Source organism: Macrosteles quadrilineatus, unplaced genomic scaffold (genome assembly GCF_028750875.1).
Source record: "Macrosteles quadrilineatus isolate MER2022 unplaced genomic scaffold, UCM_ALF_1.0 Scaffold_2__2_contigs__length_208266976, whole genome shotgun sequence".
NCBI classification, from domain to species: domain Eukaryota; kingdom Metazoa; phylum Arthropoda; class Insecta; order Hemiptera; family Cicadellidae; genus Macrosteles; species Macrosteles quadrilineatus.
The window spans coordinates 19,878,352-19,894,447 of NW_026542595.1; the positions used below are offsets into that span (position 1 = coordinate 19,878,352).

The 16,096-nt window shown below is 33.8% G+C and overlaps 1 protein-coding gene across 1 annotated transcript in view; it reads left to right on the plus strand.

Annotated features, from left to right (window-relative positions):
- Positions 1 to 16,096, plus strand: part of LOC128987341 (DE-cadherin-like) — a 483,101-nt gene that overhangs the window by 433,504 nt on the left and 33,501 nt on the right. The window contains exons 3-5 of the mRNA XM_054408138.1: positions 8,691 to 8,807; positions 10,009 to 10,134; positions 11,053 to 11,202. Of these exons, the coding sequence (XP_054264113.1) occupies positions 8,691 to 8,807; positions 10,009 to 10,134; positions 11,053 to 11,202 (393 nt within the window). The remainder of the gene's footprint in view (positions 1 to 8,690; positions 8,808 to 10,008; positions 10,135 to 11,052; positions 11,203 to 16,096) is intronic.

Here is a 16,096-nt window from a genome sequence, read left to right on the forward strand (position 1 = left end):
ATTTGAATAAAAATCATGACAGTCAAACGTTTCTTAGAAGTTCAAAAAGTTAACAATCCTAACAATTGTTCCAAATATAAAAAAGAAAATTGGAAATTCAAACGGAATAAGTTTTCTCATTATTAAGGCCGCTTTTATCTTCAACAATGTTTGTAATCTTTTGACAGAAGTTAATATCGAAGAAATATTGTTTGTAATAAATGCTCAGAACTGAGTTGGAAACTAATTATATTGAAAGGATTCGTCGCCTGTCACGAGCTGCTTGTGATGATGTCTTACATTCAAACTCCACAATTTGTCTAATTCATTTACCAGTTAAAGCTGCATTTAATTTTCAAAATAAGTTTTATAACTAATCAATTTCTTGTTGAAAAAAAAATTGCACTATACAACACTTCAGAGTATATGCTATTAGTTAACAGTATCTATAAAATAATCTGGTTCAAATTAATCTCCTTAAAAATCCATCCTATTAGTACCATTTCTCAACATAAATGCTAAAATGAGTGCCTTTTAAAAGCTTTTACTGATAGGGATGGATAAAAAGATAGCTAAGGCCTTAAAAATATACTAAGACTTAAGTAAAAAAGCTATACAGTGCTTGCAAATTCTACACGACTTATAAATATGTTTGCATTTAAAAAAACATCGTGAAACTATTTTCATCGAGGAAAATCAGAGCGAAATGTATAATATCGACGAAGAAATAATATCTGAGGAATCTTTGAGTGAGAAGTTGCAGCTTGAGTTTAAACACTTCATCCTGAGTTATGGTACAGACAGAATAATTCTTATTTAAATTCTTAGGACGGACTCGATCGCACGAAACATTATTTCAAGCAAACTGTAAACATTTTCGGGTTGTTGCACTGTATTATTTAAAGCAATCTACTATAAAAATGTTTTTTTTCGGAAACGGGAAATTTTTAATATACTTAATGCAAGTGATTATTACCACATTATTTCAGAAAACGTAGTGTGTGATCGAACAAAAATAATAATACGTGGTTCAACAAATAACGTTCTTGTCAATTGCAGCCCAATCTAAAGTAAAACTTCCTGCTGCTAATCTGATAAAATTCCACACAGTTTCTGAAATCACTCATTAATCATACATTAATCTCATTAATGTAATACCACAACAACACATATGTTATAACGTTTAAACGCCATCATGATTACTTTGTTATTTCCTGGAAACGACCCATTGCAATCGCACAATAGATTAGTTCCTTTAAAACGCCAATTATTAGTTGATGATTCAAATAAACAGAAATATAAATTATTTATAATTGCATTTTAATATGATTTTCAAAAATTTGCCTTGCATCATAGGTAGGATAAGATGGTTTTTTCTTTCTTTTTTATTTATTTCATTTATAAGATTTTGTTCATATATTTGGTTTTACTCTATTTATTTTCACCGTGTTAAGTATATTTGTCTGGATCCTTTTACGGTGGCTATATTTAGAATTTTTGATAAATTTGGTTTATTTTCAATAGATGTTCCATGTAGTTTGATTTTATACACTTGTAGGGTTTTTAGATTTTAATCTTGTATGTTCTTGGAATCTACAGTTAAAGTTTCTACCAGTCTGTCCAATATAATACTAATTGCAATTTGTATATGCAATTTGTAAATCCTGGAATTAAAAAATATATTAAACGTTCGCACTATCGCAATATCGATTGATAAACAATAATCCCTTCACATTAATCGCTGGCTGATTCGTTCACGCTACCCGCATTGTTCATTAAGTATGCGTAGAGCAAACCATTAGACTCAAGTTTACGTTTCCTAACAGACTTTTCTACCCACGTAAAGCCCGTACTAAACATTACAACAGCTGTAAATCATTGTATGGAGACCGATAATGGTTAAGCTATAACCTCAAGTTACTCGGAGACTGTAAACAAGCAATAACCCACAAAACCGTGCGCATTTTAATATTTCCACTTCGTGTTTTGTTTCAAGCGGCGAAAACACTCAAATTACTATTAATGGCTTTGCAACAAATAACAAACATGACATAGGCTTAATTATCGTCAGAGGATTGAATGCCTACGCCGCCGACGCATCAGGTCTAGTCTATCTTATGTCGAGGATAAGAGAAAGAGTAGTTGAATGAATGATTATAGCTTTTAAATCGGCTGGCTTACTAGCCAATATGATTATTTTATCGCAATGTTTACGACAGCTGGGGGGTTCAGTTATATTTTCAAATCATCAAAAATCTTCCGACTTTCTCAGGAGAAGACCTGATTGCCAAGAGAGAATTTTACTCACTACGCTCCCCAGACATAAACGTTTAATTACTTAGCTTACTTGATTTACAACAATACAATGGGAGTTAAACTTGTACTTGAGTGAGCCGCAACAGATTGTTAGCAAACACAGCAATATATCGTGTTACCCGAGTCTAATGAGTGAGCGGCAGTGGCAGCGGCACATCAAACAACAGCTAATGACAAACCACACTGCATGTGTCCCATTGATTAGAACACTGAACACTGCCGCCACTGCCGGCAAATTCACCTTTTAATTTACTTCTTTCGTATTATTTTTGTTTGCGAATGTTTCACTGTCCCGTTGAAAGTAATGACTCTTTATTGTTTTCACCGAGTTGTTTTCTATCTTTTTATTCCTTCTTTTTCTAACGTTAATAAGTTTCAACAGTTTCGTGTACGTCTTATTGTGCCTTTACTGGTGTTACTTAAATTACAATTGTATGGTCGCCATTTCATTGTAAAGTATTAAAGTAAGTAAAGTTCTGTACATACACTGTTTATCATAAACATGATTCATTGATTGTTTAATGACATTCCGTCTTGGAATGCAATCTTCAACTTCCTACACGTGTTCTTGCATTTATGTTTGTGTATCTAAATGGTTAAACTGTCGTATAGAAAGCAAAGTTAACACATTATAGTAAACTTTAATTGACTAACAATTATACTATTATTCAGTAGTGTATTATTTTACCGTAACGGCGTGCATTTTTAAATATCAATGCACAGGTCGAAATGTGATCGCTGAGTCTACCACACTCGTGTACTATTTTATTTATTTCGTAAATAAAATTAATCATGTTCATAAGGTATAACTATTTATACATTTTTTCCGATTTTTTCCGTAAAATTTAAATGTTAATACTATAATACAAGTACTGTGCAGATGGACGGACTAAGTATCTACCTCCTCTAGTCTACTACTGTAGCTATAACTTAATTGTAGCTACAGTATAACCATAGGCTACTTGTTTTTCAACAATTAAATACAGAAATCTACTCTGTATGTGTGCCGTGCAGTGCAGGTTTTATAGGAGGCAGTTGGGCTAGGTTAGGTTAAATAAACATTATGTTTATTTAATTGGCATGTACAGCATCAACGAACAGTTGTTGACCCTGTGAAGACTTTGGTTGATTAACTGATTTCTGTTGATTTATGCGTGTTGGAGTATTACACATAGATGGCGTGTTGTGGAAACATAGCTGGGCTTATTGATTTATACTTTGCTATTTTTAAAGCAGAACTGTAACTGTAATAAACAAATAGAATTAAAAATTAAAAAGTAAGGAGCGTTTCGCAACTCCTGATGTTTCTAGGTCGACTAACTTGATTGAAACAGCCATTTGAAATACACAGGACTTGGAATTTGGACGCTCTGTACTGCACACGGTAAACGTGTAGGCTAATAATGGAACTTATAGCAGTGCAGCGATGGATATAGTGACTCAATTCAATTCAATTCAATTCAATTCAATTCAATTCAATTCAATACTGCTCGTAATAGTCGTCCCTAGACTAGATAGGAGAGGCTCTACCCACAGTAATGATAACTAGTTACAAATCTCGTATTATGGTAGTTCCCACGGAGAATTATGTTTATGTTTGACGGCCGAGTAGCCCGGACCGGAAGTAGTGATCCAGCGGCGTAGTTCCGGTGGTTGAAGCACCTGCAGGGTGAGTGAGGGTGAACCGAGGCGGGGGCGTAGCTGCTATACTTGTTGAGTGTTTTATCTACGAACCCTTTCAGCGACTCAACAATTCAATTAGAGTTCTTATTGCTTCCAAATGGTTCTCTCTGGGGGTGAAATTCGGAACAGTCTACTTTATTGAGGCTCGCTTCTTTCTTAATTGCGAATAGTTTCAAATTGTTAAATGAACACGTTTTCATCTTGTTAGTCCAATGACTTGATGGCTTATTTGTTGGTTTGTAATTTCATAAATTTTAAATCAGAATTCGTCCTTTTCTCTTTGCGAATATAGTGATGTTTAGAACCTGTGAGTACCTATTCAATGTTTCACTTATTCAGGTTATTGAATGTAGTGCTCGCCTTCAAATCCGAAGCTTACTTGTGGATCCAAAGTGAAACCGATTATGCAACCGGATTCCATTTTCCTGTCAATTAGTCATTCTATCTAACAATAGGTAGCCCGACGTTATATAGTAACAAGACCAAAGTTTAGAGTGTTATAACGATCGTTCAAGTGTTAATAACCTTAACCACAGAAAACATACTACTATAATGTGCCTGAACACACTTCATTTTTAGCTGATAGAGTTCATTAGAATCACACCTTCAATTATATTGTTTACAAGATACAGTAAGTTATGAAACCTTAGATAAACTGCATGAATTTGTCATCCTTTTTGTTTCAAGCCTGTTTTTGGGTAACTATGTTGTAGTGACCTTCATTGATTCAAACAGCATTTCACACCAACGAAGAATGTTGGAAATGTTTATCAATGACACCCTACACGTTACAATAGGAGTTTCTCGTCCTAAGTCCTGCGGGAGGTGCCAAGTCACGTCGTCCAGGTGCGGGGGTGTGGCGGTGGCGGTGGTACAGTAGTAGGATGTGGGTCTACGTTGACTCGTTGACTGTTTCAAGAGAAGCGAGGTGGCGTTACGTTATCTCTGATTCACGCCACTGTCGCGCGATGACTCAGTTCATTCATGACTCTCAGTCTCACTCAGCTCAGTTGAGAGTTGAAGTGTAGTGTGTAGTGGTCGCGGCGCTGTGTGCTTGTTGCTGTGATATCAGTGTAGTGACTGTGGTAAAGTTCTGTGATATCAGTGCACGATGTGTGACTTTATACTGGCCAAAGTTCAAATAATGGGATTACGTTCATTCGCATTGATTTTTATTCTGGTAATATATGTTTATTCTACTATTTGGAACACGTCCAGTAAACTTATTTAGTGAGTTATATCATAGATAAAAGGAGTATGTTATAATATATTATTGACGTTGTATCAATAGTCAAAGATATTATGAAGTGCATAATCAAAAATAAATTGGCAGAAAATGTATTCTTTAGAGAAAATGTATTCTTTAGAGAAAATGTGCGCCCAGAGTAAACCAAATTATCTGGAATTTGACTACTACTACCTTAGCACTCTATTTATTAAATATTTATTTTAACTATCCTGCAGACAATACATAAATTTAATACGTAAATATGTCCATATTAAATCGCACAAAGTTTAAACATCTAGACTTAGATTTTTAGCAAAGGCAAAAACTTAAGTGAATTGAGGAACAGTAACTATATGATTGTGTATGTAATGTATGTTATAATAATACGATAAGGAAAACAATATTGATTAGCCCCTGTTACCGTGATACATATTAGCTTTGGTCACTAATTTTCAAATTTAATATTTAATATTTAAATTTAATATTTCAATTTAATACGTATGATGTTTTTAATAGAGAGATAAATAAAATATTTAACGGTTAGCCTAAAAAAATTGTAAAAGTTGTAAACCCATAATAATGTACAGGTGTCCCCCATAAGATGATGTAAATTCAATTTTTTATTTAATTCTTTGCTCTGTGTTTCTACGACGCCGAACACATCAGGTATTTAAAAAAAGACGATGAATTAGGCTACATGACAAAGAAGTTGTAGATTTTGCACCACATAGACCTTTAATTTCAAAACATTTATAATTTTTTTATGTACATATAAAATCTGTTGGTGCTATCATCATCCCGTACTAATCCTACTGTGATTCAGTCAGTAATCGTGTTTGATTCGATTTCTTCAATTCTTCAACAGGCTTCTATAACTCGACTGCTTACAGTAGTTTGTTTCTCGAAGGTCGTCTGCTACTTTCCAGTCCAGTCCCAGTCCTAGCAACTCACTCCAGTCCAGCAGCTAGCAATCCGAACACCTGGCACCTGGCGTTCGTCGCGTCGTCCTTTTTAGTTGAGATTCTTGCCGCTAGGTTCGCTGTTTGCAAAATTCGTATTTTGTTTCCCGTTTCGCTCGTTGTCAACGTTGTTTTGTTCTAGACGTTGTTTACAGTTAGTTTGTGTACACGTGGTACGTAGTTAGTTGATTCACGAGTTTAATACTGAAAATGTATAGTTTTTATTATCTTCTAGTCGTCTCATGATGTGTTGTGCGCTGTCAAGTGATATAGTGAACGTTGTGGACTGTTTCTTAGTGGAGCCGAACTTTTCAAATAACAATGCGAGTGCAACAGATTTGGATTGCCGTTTTGCTGGTAGGCGTAACTTAGCATAGGCCTACAAGTTAAGCTGTGCCTATATAAGTTATTTAACTTAGTTATTAACAATTTTTACGTTCAATATGGGTATCATAAAGAGTATTAACTTATCATTTGTTTTGCTAAGTTAAAGGCTAGAGAGCATTGTGTTTACCGTACTTCTTGTGCAATTAAGTTAACTTTTCAAGTAGGCTAACTTAGGGAATTTGGCAGTTGTGGTGGTTGTGAACTCCTAAGAAAGTTTTTTTTCCCAAGTCGAGGCTAGGCCAAGGGAACTTTTGTGTTTTGAAATAACAATACAAGGACTCAAAAATAAGCTGCTTGCGGGTCAAAAATTAGAAAAAAACAATTTTTACCCCATAAAACCCTTCCTAAAACCCCGTTCCCATCGTCCGATAATGCTGGTTCACCAACGCATTCAAGTAGGTACCGGTAGGTATCTATCCCGCCTTAAGTTATAGGCCTAAATACCTCCAAACCAAATTTCATCGAAATTAAAAAAAATTACTCAAGTTAAGTTAAGCTTATCGCGTCTACGAACACACACACCCTAATATAACTTATATACATTTTGAACGAATAATTCAGTGTTTTTGGCCTCCGGAGACATCAATATGAAAAAGTAAATTGGTCCTGGGCGCAAGTGCCAAGTCTTTACTTAGGTACCGTACCATTAGGCTAGACCTACGGTACAGTAATGCTACGGTACTTACCTTTGTTTTTAGGGAAATTCTCTAAAAATACACCTTTTGAACAAATTAAAACCCATGTTCCTAACTTACCGTAAGTTACCGATATAGGCACTTAAATTTTGCTAAGTTAGGCCTCTGTGGACAAAATACCCCCACCACAGCAAACTTGCAGACTTTTTTAACTTCTAGCGGTTTTCCATTTTAGGTACCGGTAACTTAAAAGTGCTGATTGGAAAGTTACCGTTACCTACTCATGTTTAACTATTACATGAACTAGGTTTGTTGTTGGGGGGGGGGGGTTATTAAAATGTGTTTTTGCAAAATATTAATAGCTTAGTACGGTACCGGTATTAAATAAATGCCTGCACTTTAGTTAATCTCCTACATTTATTCACACTATTGTACCGGTATAGGCTACCTGTTTAAAAGAGCAATTGCTAAGTATTACAGGCGTTATTTTAAAACGAATAACAGTCATAATTTCTGATAATTTTCAAAAGATTTGACTCAAAGATTATGAAAATACTCAAGAACAGTCGATATAGGCTAATCAACATTTTTCTTGTAGCCTAATATCTTATCATTTTTCAAAACCTGATCTTGTTTTCCTAGCCTTATTCATAGCCGCATTAGGTTGTCCATAAGTTAATAGCCTAACGACTATAAATTCTAAAAAAACACTATTTCTATTTCTTCTCCTTGGTGGCGTTCTACCGTTCTATGACTTTCCTGTTTCCATAGCTTGCAAATAGGCTCTTTCAATGATTGCTCAAGAAATGCAGCACAGTGTTAATTCAGTTTTCTTTTTAGTGTATAAAATTGTCCAGGCTTTCTCGCTTGTCCATTGTAATATTTACGCCCACCCAAATTCAAATAGTATTTAAACATGTCATTAAATAGGTACCTATTCACTGTTTTAATACCACTGCAGTGAATCAGAAGATTCAGAGTATTCTTCCTTGTCTGTACATAGGCTACATAGATTCAAACAAGATTTATTCAGCCGTTCGGCTTTTAACAATTGACCTTGGAAGTCACTAAAACTAATAAAAAAAAAAAAAAAAAACTAAAATAACAATACAGACTGAGAAGCATTTTCTCTCGACTCGCCAACAAAATGTCTTTAAAGAACACATAAAAAAATCCAAAGAGCACACCATGCAAAATAAATAATAGCCTAACTAAAATTGTAAAACCTGCGGCAGGGGAGAAAATTATTGTTGAATTAAATAAAGCATGGAAAAAAGCAAGACGGAGAAAACTTAAAAAACCACACTCATTTCCATAGGCAGGGTTTGATTCTGTTTTTTCCTTGAACAATTTTTTTTTTTTCATTGTGTGGCAATCTGAATTCCAAAACTCCTGCTAGGGGTAATGGGTTTCCATCAACCAATCTTTCACATTTTGCAAGAAGGAATATTGATGCTTAATCTGCATAGTATTTTGTTAACAATTCTGTTATTTTGTTAACAGTACAGCATGGGAGGAAGCGGTGTGCAAGTAGACAACCACAAACCTGTGTTCACAAACTGTTTAGAATATCAACCCTCTGTCAAAGAAGAAGAGCCAACGGGGACTCCTGTGCTTACGGTAAGTTGTGTCATGTTCTATAACGTTTTAACTTGATTTCATGTAGGCCCTAGAATACAATAAGATACGTGTCAATACATAAAATGATTTTTTCATGACATGTGATCCTGACTTAATGATAACGTTACTAAAGCCTAAACCTCCATAAGTAATTTAAACAATTTTCTTGGCTTAGTAGTTTTTAGCATCGGTACCTACTTTCTATAGTTTAAGCAAAACGGGAGTGCCGATGGAGACCTGTGGGGGTGTGTGCATTTGAAGGGACTTGACCTGGTCTCCATCGGCATTCCCGTTTTGCCAACACTAGACTACATTTCTCAAAGTAAATTTGAAAATACCAAATTATATAACTTAATGTTACTAACTTATTGGTCAGTAGGTATATTTACTTACATACCATACTTATTATAGGATAGGTACTTATTTCTCTTCAAATAAATTAAAAAATACAAAATAATATTCGACTAACTTTTGGGCAGTGGTACCTACATACTTAAATAGTTATTACAATACAAGGGTTTATTAGTGTTTTATCAGTAAATTTAATTTAATGTCAAGTTTATTCTAGAGGTAACTGAAGAAGGTATTCCTATTAAAATCAGCCACAAGATAAACATGTTATTGTTTGAAATTAATTGCCCGTTTAAGAGAATAATTTGTAACTTGAAAGACATATTAAACTTTTGAATTTAAATTAATCACACCACTTAATGTTTATTTTTTCAAAATTGTGCCAACTTAAAATATTCATTAAATATTTAATATTTTAACCCAATTGTTATACATTGTATATACTAACCTAGATCAGTTATTTGCCGAATTGATTTTCTTTTTGGTTGATATTGTGATTGAATTTGAATAAATATAATGTTTGAATTGTTCACTCGTGGAATTGTTAATTTAGCCCAAACAAAATTTGTAAAGTTACCATAGAACATATTCCAATTCGGTTTTCTGTGCTAGAAGAGTTAACTTATCTTAAGTTGGGATAGTTAGCTCAAAACATTTCCTTGCAATCACACTTTTAATAGCCAATGAGGAAATTATTACCACAGTATTAGTAATGAAATTTTTAACGATTGACCTATAGCTCTGAAATCAAAGCAAAAATATTGTATTCATGAGTACCGTACATCTTATCTATACTTACAGCCTACAGTATTAAATTCATACAATCTCTAACTTAACAATTATTTGGCAGGTGAAAGCAAAAGACAGAGATCCACCAGAAAGTGGAGGTAACATTACCTACACGTTAATATCAACATCTGTTGGACAAAACAAGTTTAAAATCAATCCCGTAACAGGAGAAATTAGCACGGCAGTGGTAAGTAAACTACCTATATTTAACTTTATAAACTTAAACCGCTAGAAGTATGTGGTGAGAAACTTGCAGCCATTAGGAGGAGGTTGTTTATTCAGATTTTGGTGAAATCTGATTGTTTTGTTAATCAATTTCATTATCAAATGTGGATTTAGTTTGTAACTTACACTAAAAATTTTAAATAGATAATGGTGGGTGAAGTGAAAAAAATTGATCATTTAAGAATGTATTATTCTTAGAAGCCTACCAAAATAGCCAATAAAAAAATAAATTCAATGTTCTAATCATTTCATAATTTTATCGACTCACCTTCTGTGCAGAATATTCCTCTCTGGGGCAACAATTTTCTATACATTTTTTAGTTCAGATACTTGATCAAACAATTAGGCTGTATAAGGTAGCCTATTTCTTTTATTTATCTACTCATTAAAGATAATAAACATAGGCTTATCAGTAGTTAACATTTTTATCAACCCTTATAATGGGTCCAATCAGTGAATTTATGGGATGAAACATGCATTTGGGGGTCTCAGCCTTTGATTACTAAAACATTAATTTACAATTTATCTAGGTTTATGTATTTGTTATTCATGAAAAGTTCTAAATTAGCTTTCTATGTTTTATTTTTTTCTCTTCTACAATATGATCTAATTTTAAATTTATATATTCCATTCCTTAAGAGACCTTCGAACCTAAACGTTCTAACTCGTAAAGCATTTTAAAAACTACAAAGAAAATTTCTAATCCCACTGTTTACAAGATGTTTAAATTACAATCACTTTGGTGTTTGTACCAACATTTTGGACGATTAATAACTCTTCATCAGCTGTTTGAAATTATTCAAGATGACCGCTTGCCTCCAAGGACTCTTAATATATTGGACATGTTCAGTTGTTGCTGATTACATATTTGTTGTGCCAGATGTTAGACAGAGATGAACCGTCTAGAGAGAAAGAGGTTTACCTGAGTGTGAGGGCTACGGACAACGGCCGACCAGAACTGGATGATGTCTGCACCATTAAAGTCACCATAGAAGACATCAATGACAATCCACCAGTCTTTGATAAAGTGGTATGTATGACTGTTAGGCCTATTCCAAACTGACCTACAAATCCATAGAGTACTATTTCTATCCATTGTGATATTCCATTTTCTGTCTGGCAACAATGGATTTGATCTGTTTGTTGAACCAATTAGCTACCAAAGGATATGAAAGATGTTGTCACGTTTAATTGTTAAGTAGATTTCCCTACAGCGAAACCAGCACTTCCCGGTCTGTGGAAAATGTATAAAATTAAGTAAATAATTAATTTTCTTATAATCTATTTCAAGGCTTATGTAGCACTTGTAGGGATTGAGATATTTTCTCATCTGAGAAATTGTTTTCTTTATTTTAACACCTTTGTTATACTTTTAGGCTAATTTTAGCAACTCAAAGAAGTTTTTTATGTATTGCCATTAGATTATCTGAATTTTTTACCTAAAGTTCAAATTAATATCAGTAGGCCTACTATTATCAGAAGTATTATTAGCTATTGATCCCGATTTGTTTAACATTTTCATCCTCTATATGCAGTCCCAACTATAACTTGAAAATCACAAACTGCTAATTAATAAAAAGACCCGATGATGATAAAAGCTTGATGCAAGTATTATGCAAATTTGAATGTTGTTGTTTGGCATTAAAATCATCACTAATGATTTCCAGATGGGCATGTCATATTTGTTATCGTTGATTGACAATTGATTACTCCAAGCCATGATTTTTAATCGTAATTTTGCTCACCGCAACAAATGTTAAAGCCGCCTAATGTTAATCATTTATCTTTATGGGGTTTTTAGTTTACTTTAGCATGTCAGTGAGGTTTAGCTATTATTGTATTCATATAATATATTTTTGAAGCCTTCCTCTACCATGTAATTTGCTTTAAATGTTTAAATGCATGAATGCGAATTGCATTATTTTTAGGAGTTCTTAGATGCCTAAGTCTCTTTTTCCATTTTTATCTTAGAAGACCTAAGAGCTTTCTTATTTGGACCTTAACTTGTAAAAATCATGAACAGTTCTATGAAAATGCATAATACTATCGATTATGTGGATTACAAAATGTATTTTTGTCCAATGCAAAATGTATTTTTGTTACTTTCTTTGGTACAAGTTTGTATATTTTTTAATCGTCTACCACAATGCAGGTCTTTCGTGGATATGTGTGGAAGGTAATCAAAAGCATGAATTAATGTGTAGATATTGTTTTATATGTTTGCAAGTTATTGTGCACCGTATTGGTAAATAAATAGGGAATGTATCTACGTATATTTAGCAAAGCCTTAGTCTTTTTTGTGCATAATAATTTATGTCATTGGTTGTCAAAGAAATACACAGGTTTCCAAACAATTTACAGTGGCCTAAATACACAAAGCGTTTGCACAATGCAGTCAAGTCACCTGTGTTTTAATTGTTAATCACAGTTTCATTGTGTGATTTCAGTTTGTTTGGTCGTTTTATTGAAACCTTAACACACAATGGTTGTTTGTACTAATTTATTTATGAATAACATTTTTTAATCCTATTGATTATGTGGTTGTGGGATATTGTATGCCAGTCAATATATCAATATCAGAGAAAGGTGAATGTGCTGAGAAGAGCCATCAGGTGGAATGGGAATGGAGCAGATAAACCCATGATGAGATTTTTATGGTGTAGGAGCAATAAAAGCCATGTTAGACAAAGGCAGAACATCTGATACCAGAGATGGCAGTAAAATATAAATGAGAAGGCATCAGGCAGTGAAATAACAAACACTAGCAAAATGGCAGTAGTTCAGCTTGACTCTTGAGTAAAAAAAAACATTAGTGGTTTAATTGTATTTATCTTTTCTAAATGAAAACTAACTGAACAAGAAATAATACATTGATGAAGCTATTTGCATATACTGTTTTACAATGATGCTGATGACAGCAGGAAATCGTTTTGTTGTTTAAAAAGCATAAAGTCTTCTTTGATAATGTGATTAATTGAATATGTTAAGATATAAACTGATAACAATTAATTTACTTGCCTTGGCTCTAATTAATTTTTAACTGTACTCATGGATGTAGAATGAAATTGTAGTTTTGAATCAACACGTTCGATACAAGCCCTACCAATGTTGTCTTATCATTTAGAAGATATGATGTCAACCTTCAAGCATTTTCTGGTGCTAAGATAAAGTGGTAGTGAGAGGATTTTTTTAAGCAGCCATGTCTCTACTTAGTAAATTGACCTCTCAACAACTTATTATCTTTAAGTGGTTCTTGATCGTTGGCATCTTGCCATGGGGCTTTCTTTTAAATTTTAGATAATTCTTAGTCCATATTGGGATTGTTTTTTGCAGTAAAAGTTTTTTTAGCGAATTTCCCATATAGGGAATAAGCTATTACCGTAGTACTCATGGTAAGACCTGGACGCGGGACCGATTTTTTTTTTCATTTTGAGGTCCCTAGAGGCCAAAAACACCATCCGTTCAAATTCATATATATATATATATACTAGCTGTAACCCGCGGGCTTTGCCCCGTTTAACTTCTTAATTTTCAAGATTATCTCGTTCGCATGGCTCAATCACGTCCTGGTTGAAGTTTGTTCGCTACGCTCACTCCCCTTTAGGTTGGAGCTCGTTCGCTACGCTCACTCACCTTTAGGTTGGAGCTCGTTCGCTACGCTCACTCACCTTTAGGTTGGAGCTCGTTCGCTACGCTCACTCACCTTTAGGTTGGAGCTCGTTCGCTGCGCTCACTTGCCTTCAGGTTAGCTCGTTCGCTACGCTAACTCGCCTCCAGGTTGAAGTTCGTTCGCTACGCTCACTCACCTTTTGGTTGCAAATTAGCTGTTGTCATAAATTATGTAAATGTAAAAGAAATAATAGTGCTGCACCCTGTTGGTAATCCTTGTAACTTTAATGCTATTGAACATCATAGAACAGAACCAACTTGTTTAATTGAAACAGCTGTTAAGATTCAATAATTCCATTTATCATAAGGTTAACATGGGAAACTCCAGAGCCACTGGGGCGGAGCCCGAAAGGATTTTTGAAATAAGAATATGCCTATATGTTAATCGGGAATGTGAGCTATCATCATGCCAAATTTCAGCCCAATCCGACCAGTATTTTTCGCGTTCACTTGTCACAAACATACATCCATACATCCATACATCCATACATCCAAACTTTCTCATTTATAATATTAGTAGGATATTTATATATATATATATGTGTCCGTTAGCACGATAACTCGAGCAAAAATGATCCGATTTTGATGAAATTTGGTACAAACGTGTAAACCTACGTTTATTCGAACGAGTTCGCGATCCAGCATGATCGGACCATGGGAACGGGGGTTTACGGGGGGTTTTATGGGGTAAAAATAGGTTTTTCCCATTTTTGACCCAAAAAACATAAAATTTAGCAATTTCTTTCCAAACCATTTTGTAGAGCTTAAAAAAACAAATAATTTAGTATATTGAAGCGTTATTATGCGCCTAATGGTTACGGAGAAAATTCAAAAAAATTATAAATTTAAAATTCCCATGTTATTCTTATGGAGAATAAGTAAATTGTTGTAGTTTGCTTGTTTATGAACATATTTTGATCAAATTAGGAAAATGTTTTTATTTCTTACTAACTATTAACGTTTTACAAAAAAAAAGTTTTACCCTCCCTGATGCAGCAAACCTAAGTACTAGTTAAACTAATTCTATTTAAATAGAGAATAAATGTTATATTTTTAAGTAGACATTTCAGTGTAAATCCAATCAGTCAAATGGAAATTCGCTTAGTCTGCAGGTTTGCTGCGGCGGGGGTATTTTTACTTTAATTTATGTTGAGCATTGGAATTATTTAATAGAAACCAAGTAGTGGAATGTGTTCAATGTAGATTTGCACAAATTTGATCTAAATTGTATACTTCATACCTTTTAAAGTAGGCTACTCCTCTATACTTTTTAACTAAAAAAAATATGTACATTAGTTTATATTTCCTCTAACAAATATTTGGTTAACCTCGTAAAGTCGGGACAGAACTTATTTTGCCTTACAGAGTTTTTAAACAAGTTACTATATATTAACACTGTAAGATTTGCTTGAACCCTTTCAGTGCTACTGGTTTTTTTGAATTTCTTCTGAAAAGTGCTGGGGGCTGGCATTTTGTACAGGTTGTATCCCAAGAGTGTTAAGAGTCGATATGGCTATAGACCTATTCCAGAGGTTTACTTAAATAATCAAAACTCTCTTAAGACGAAAGATATAGGCATGGCATTTTTTAATCTTTTAGGGTATAGTATGTTTTATAATATCAAATATAACAGACAGAGTGAAAAAATAAAAAATAATAGGTATTGTATAATTATATAAATATATATATATATATATATATTTTTTTTTGTACTTTGACATAAAAAAAACATATCCAAGGTCAAACTCAGTAATATAAAATCTGTTACTATCAAAGAGTATGTGTTATTTGGAGTAAATCCTGAAAGTTCATTGGACAATTTTCATAAAAGTTATAAGTAAAAAGAAAATTACTTACATTTTTGCCGCGAGTTTGTAGTATAGCTTAAACCGAACCGAAACACCGTTGTCTTAAAAATACTTAAAGTCTTGGAAAGATAATTACTGTCACAAATGTTAATTTAAAAACATATATACACTATTTACAACTTTGTTTCTTACTACCAAATGTGCTTTCCCATGCACTCAGGGTGCACGCCAGTTCTGCAGCATACACACACTGTTTGTTAACTTCTTGACTTCCCCTCAGGGTGGTTGTTGCCAGAGCAGGCTTTACATCCTTTTTCTTTTTTCTCTGGCAACTTCCTTAGGCCAAATCCTTTTTGAGGGGCATCTCCCCCACCCGTATAATTTGGTGGAACACATTTTGTTGCCATTCATTTTACAGTCCTCAATCGCGTTTCGCTTAAAGTCGGC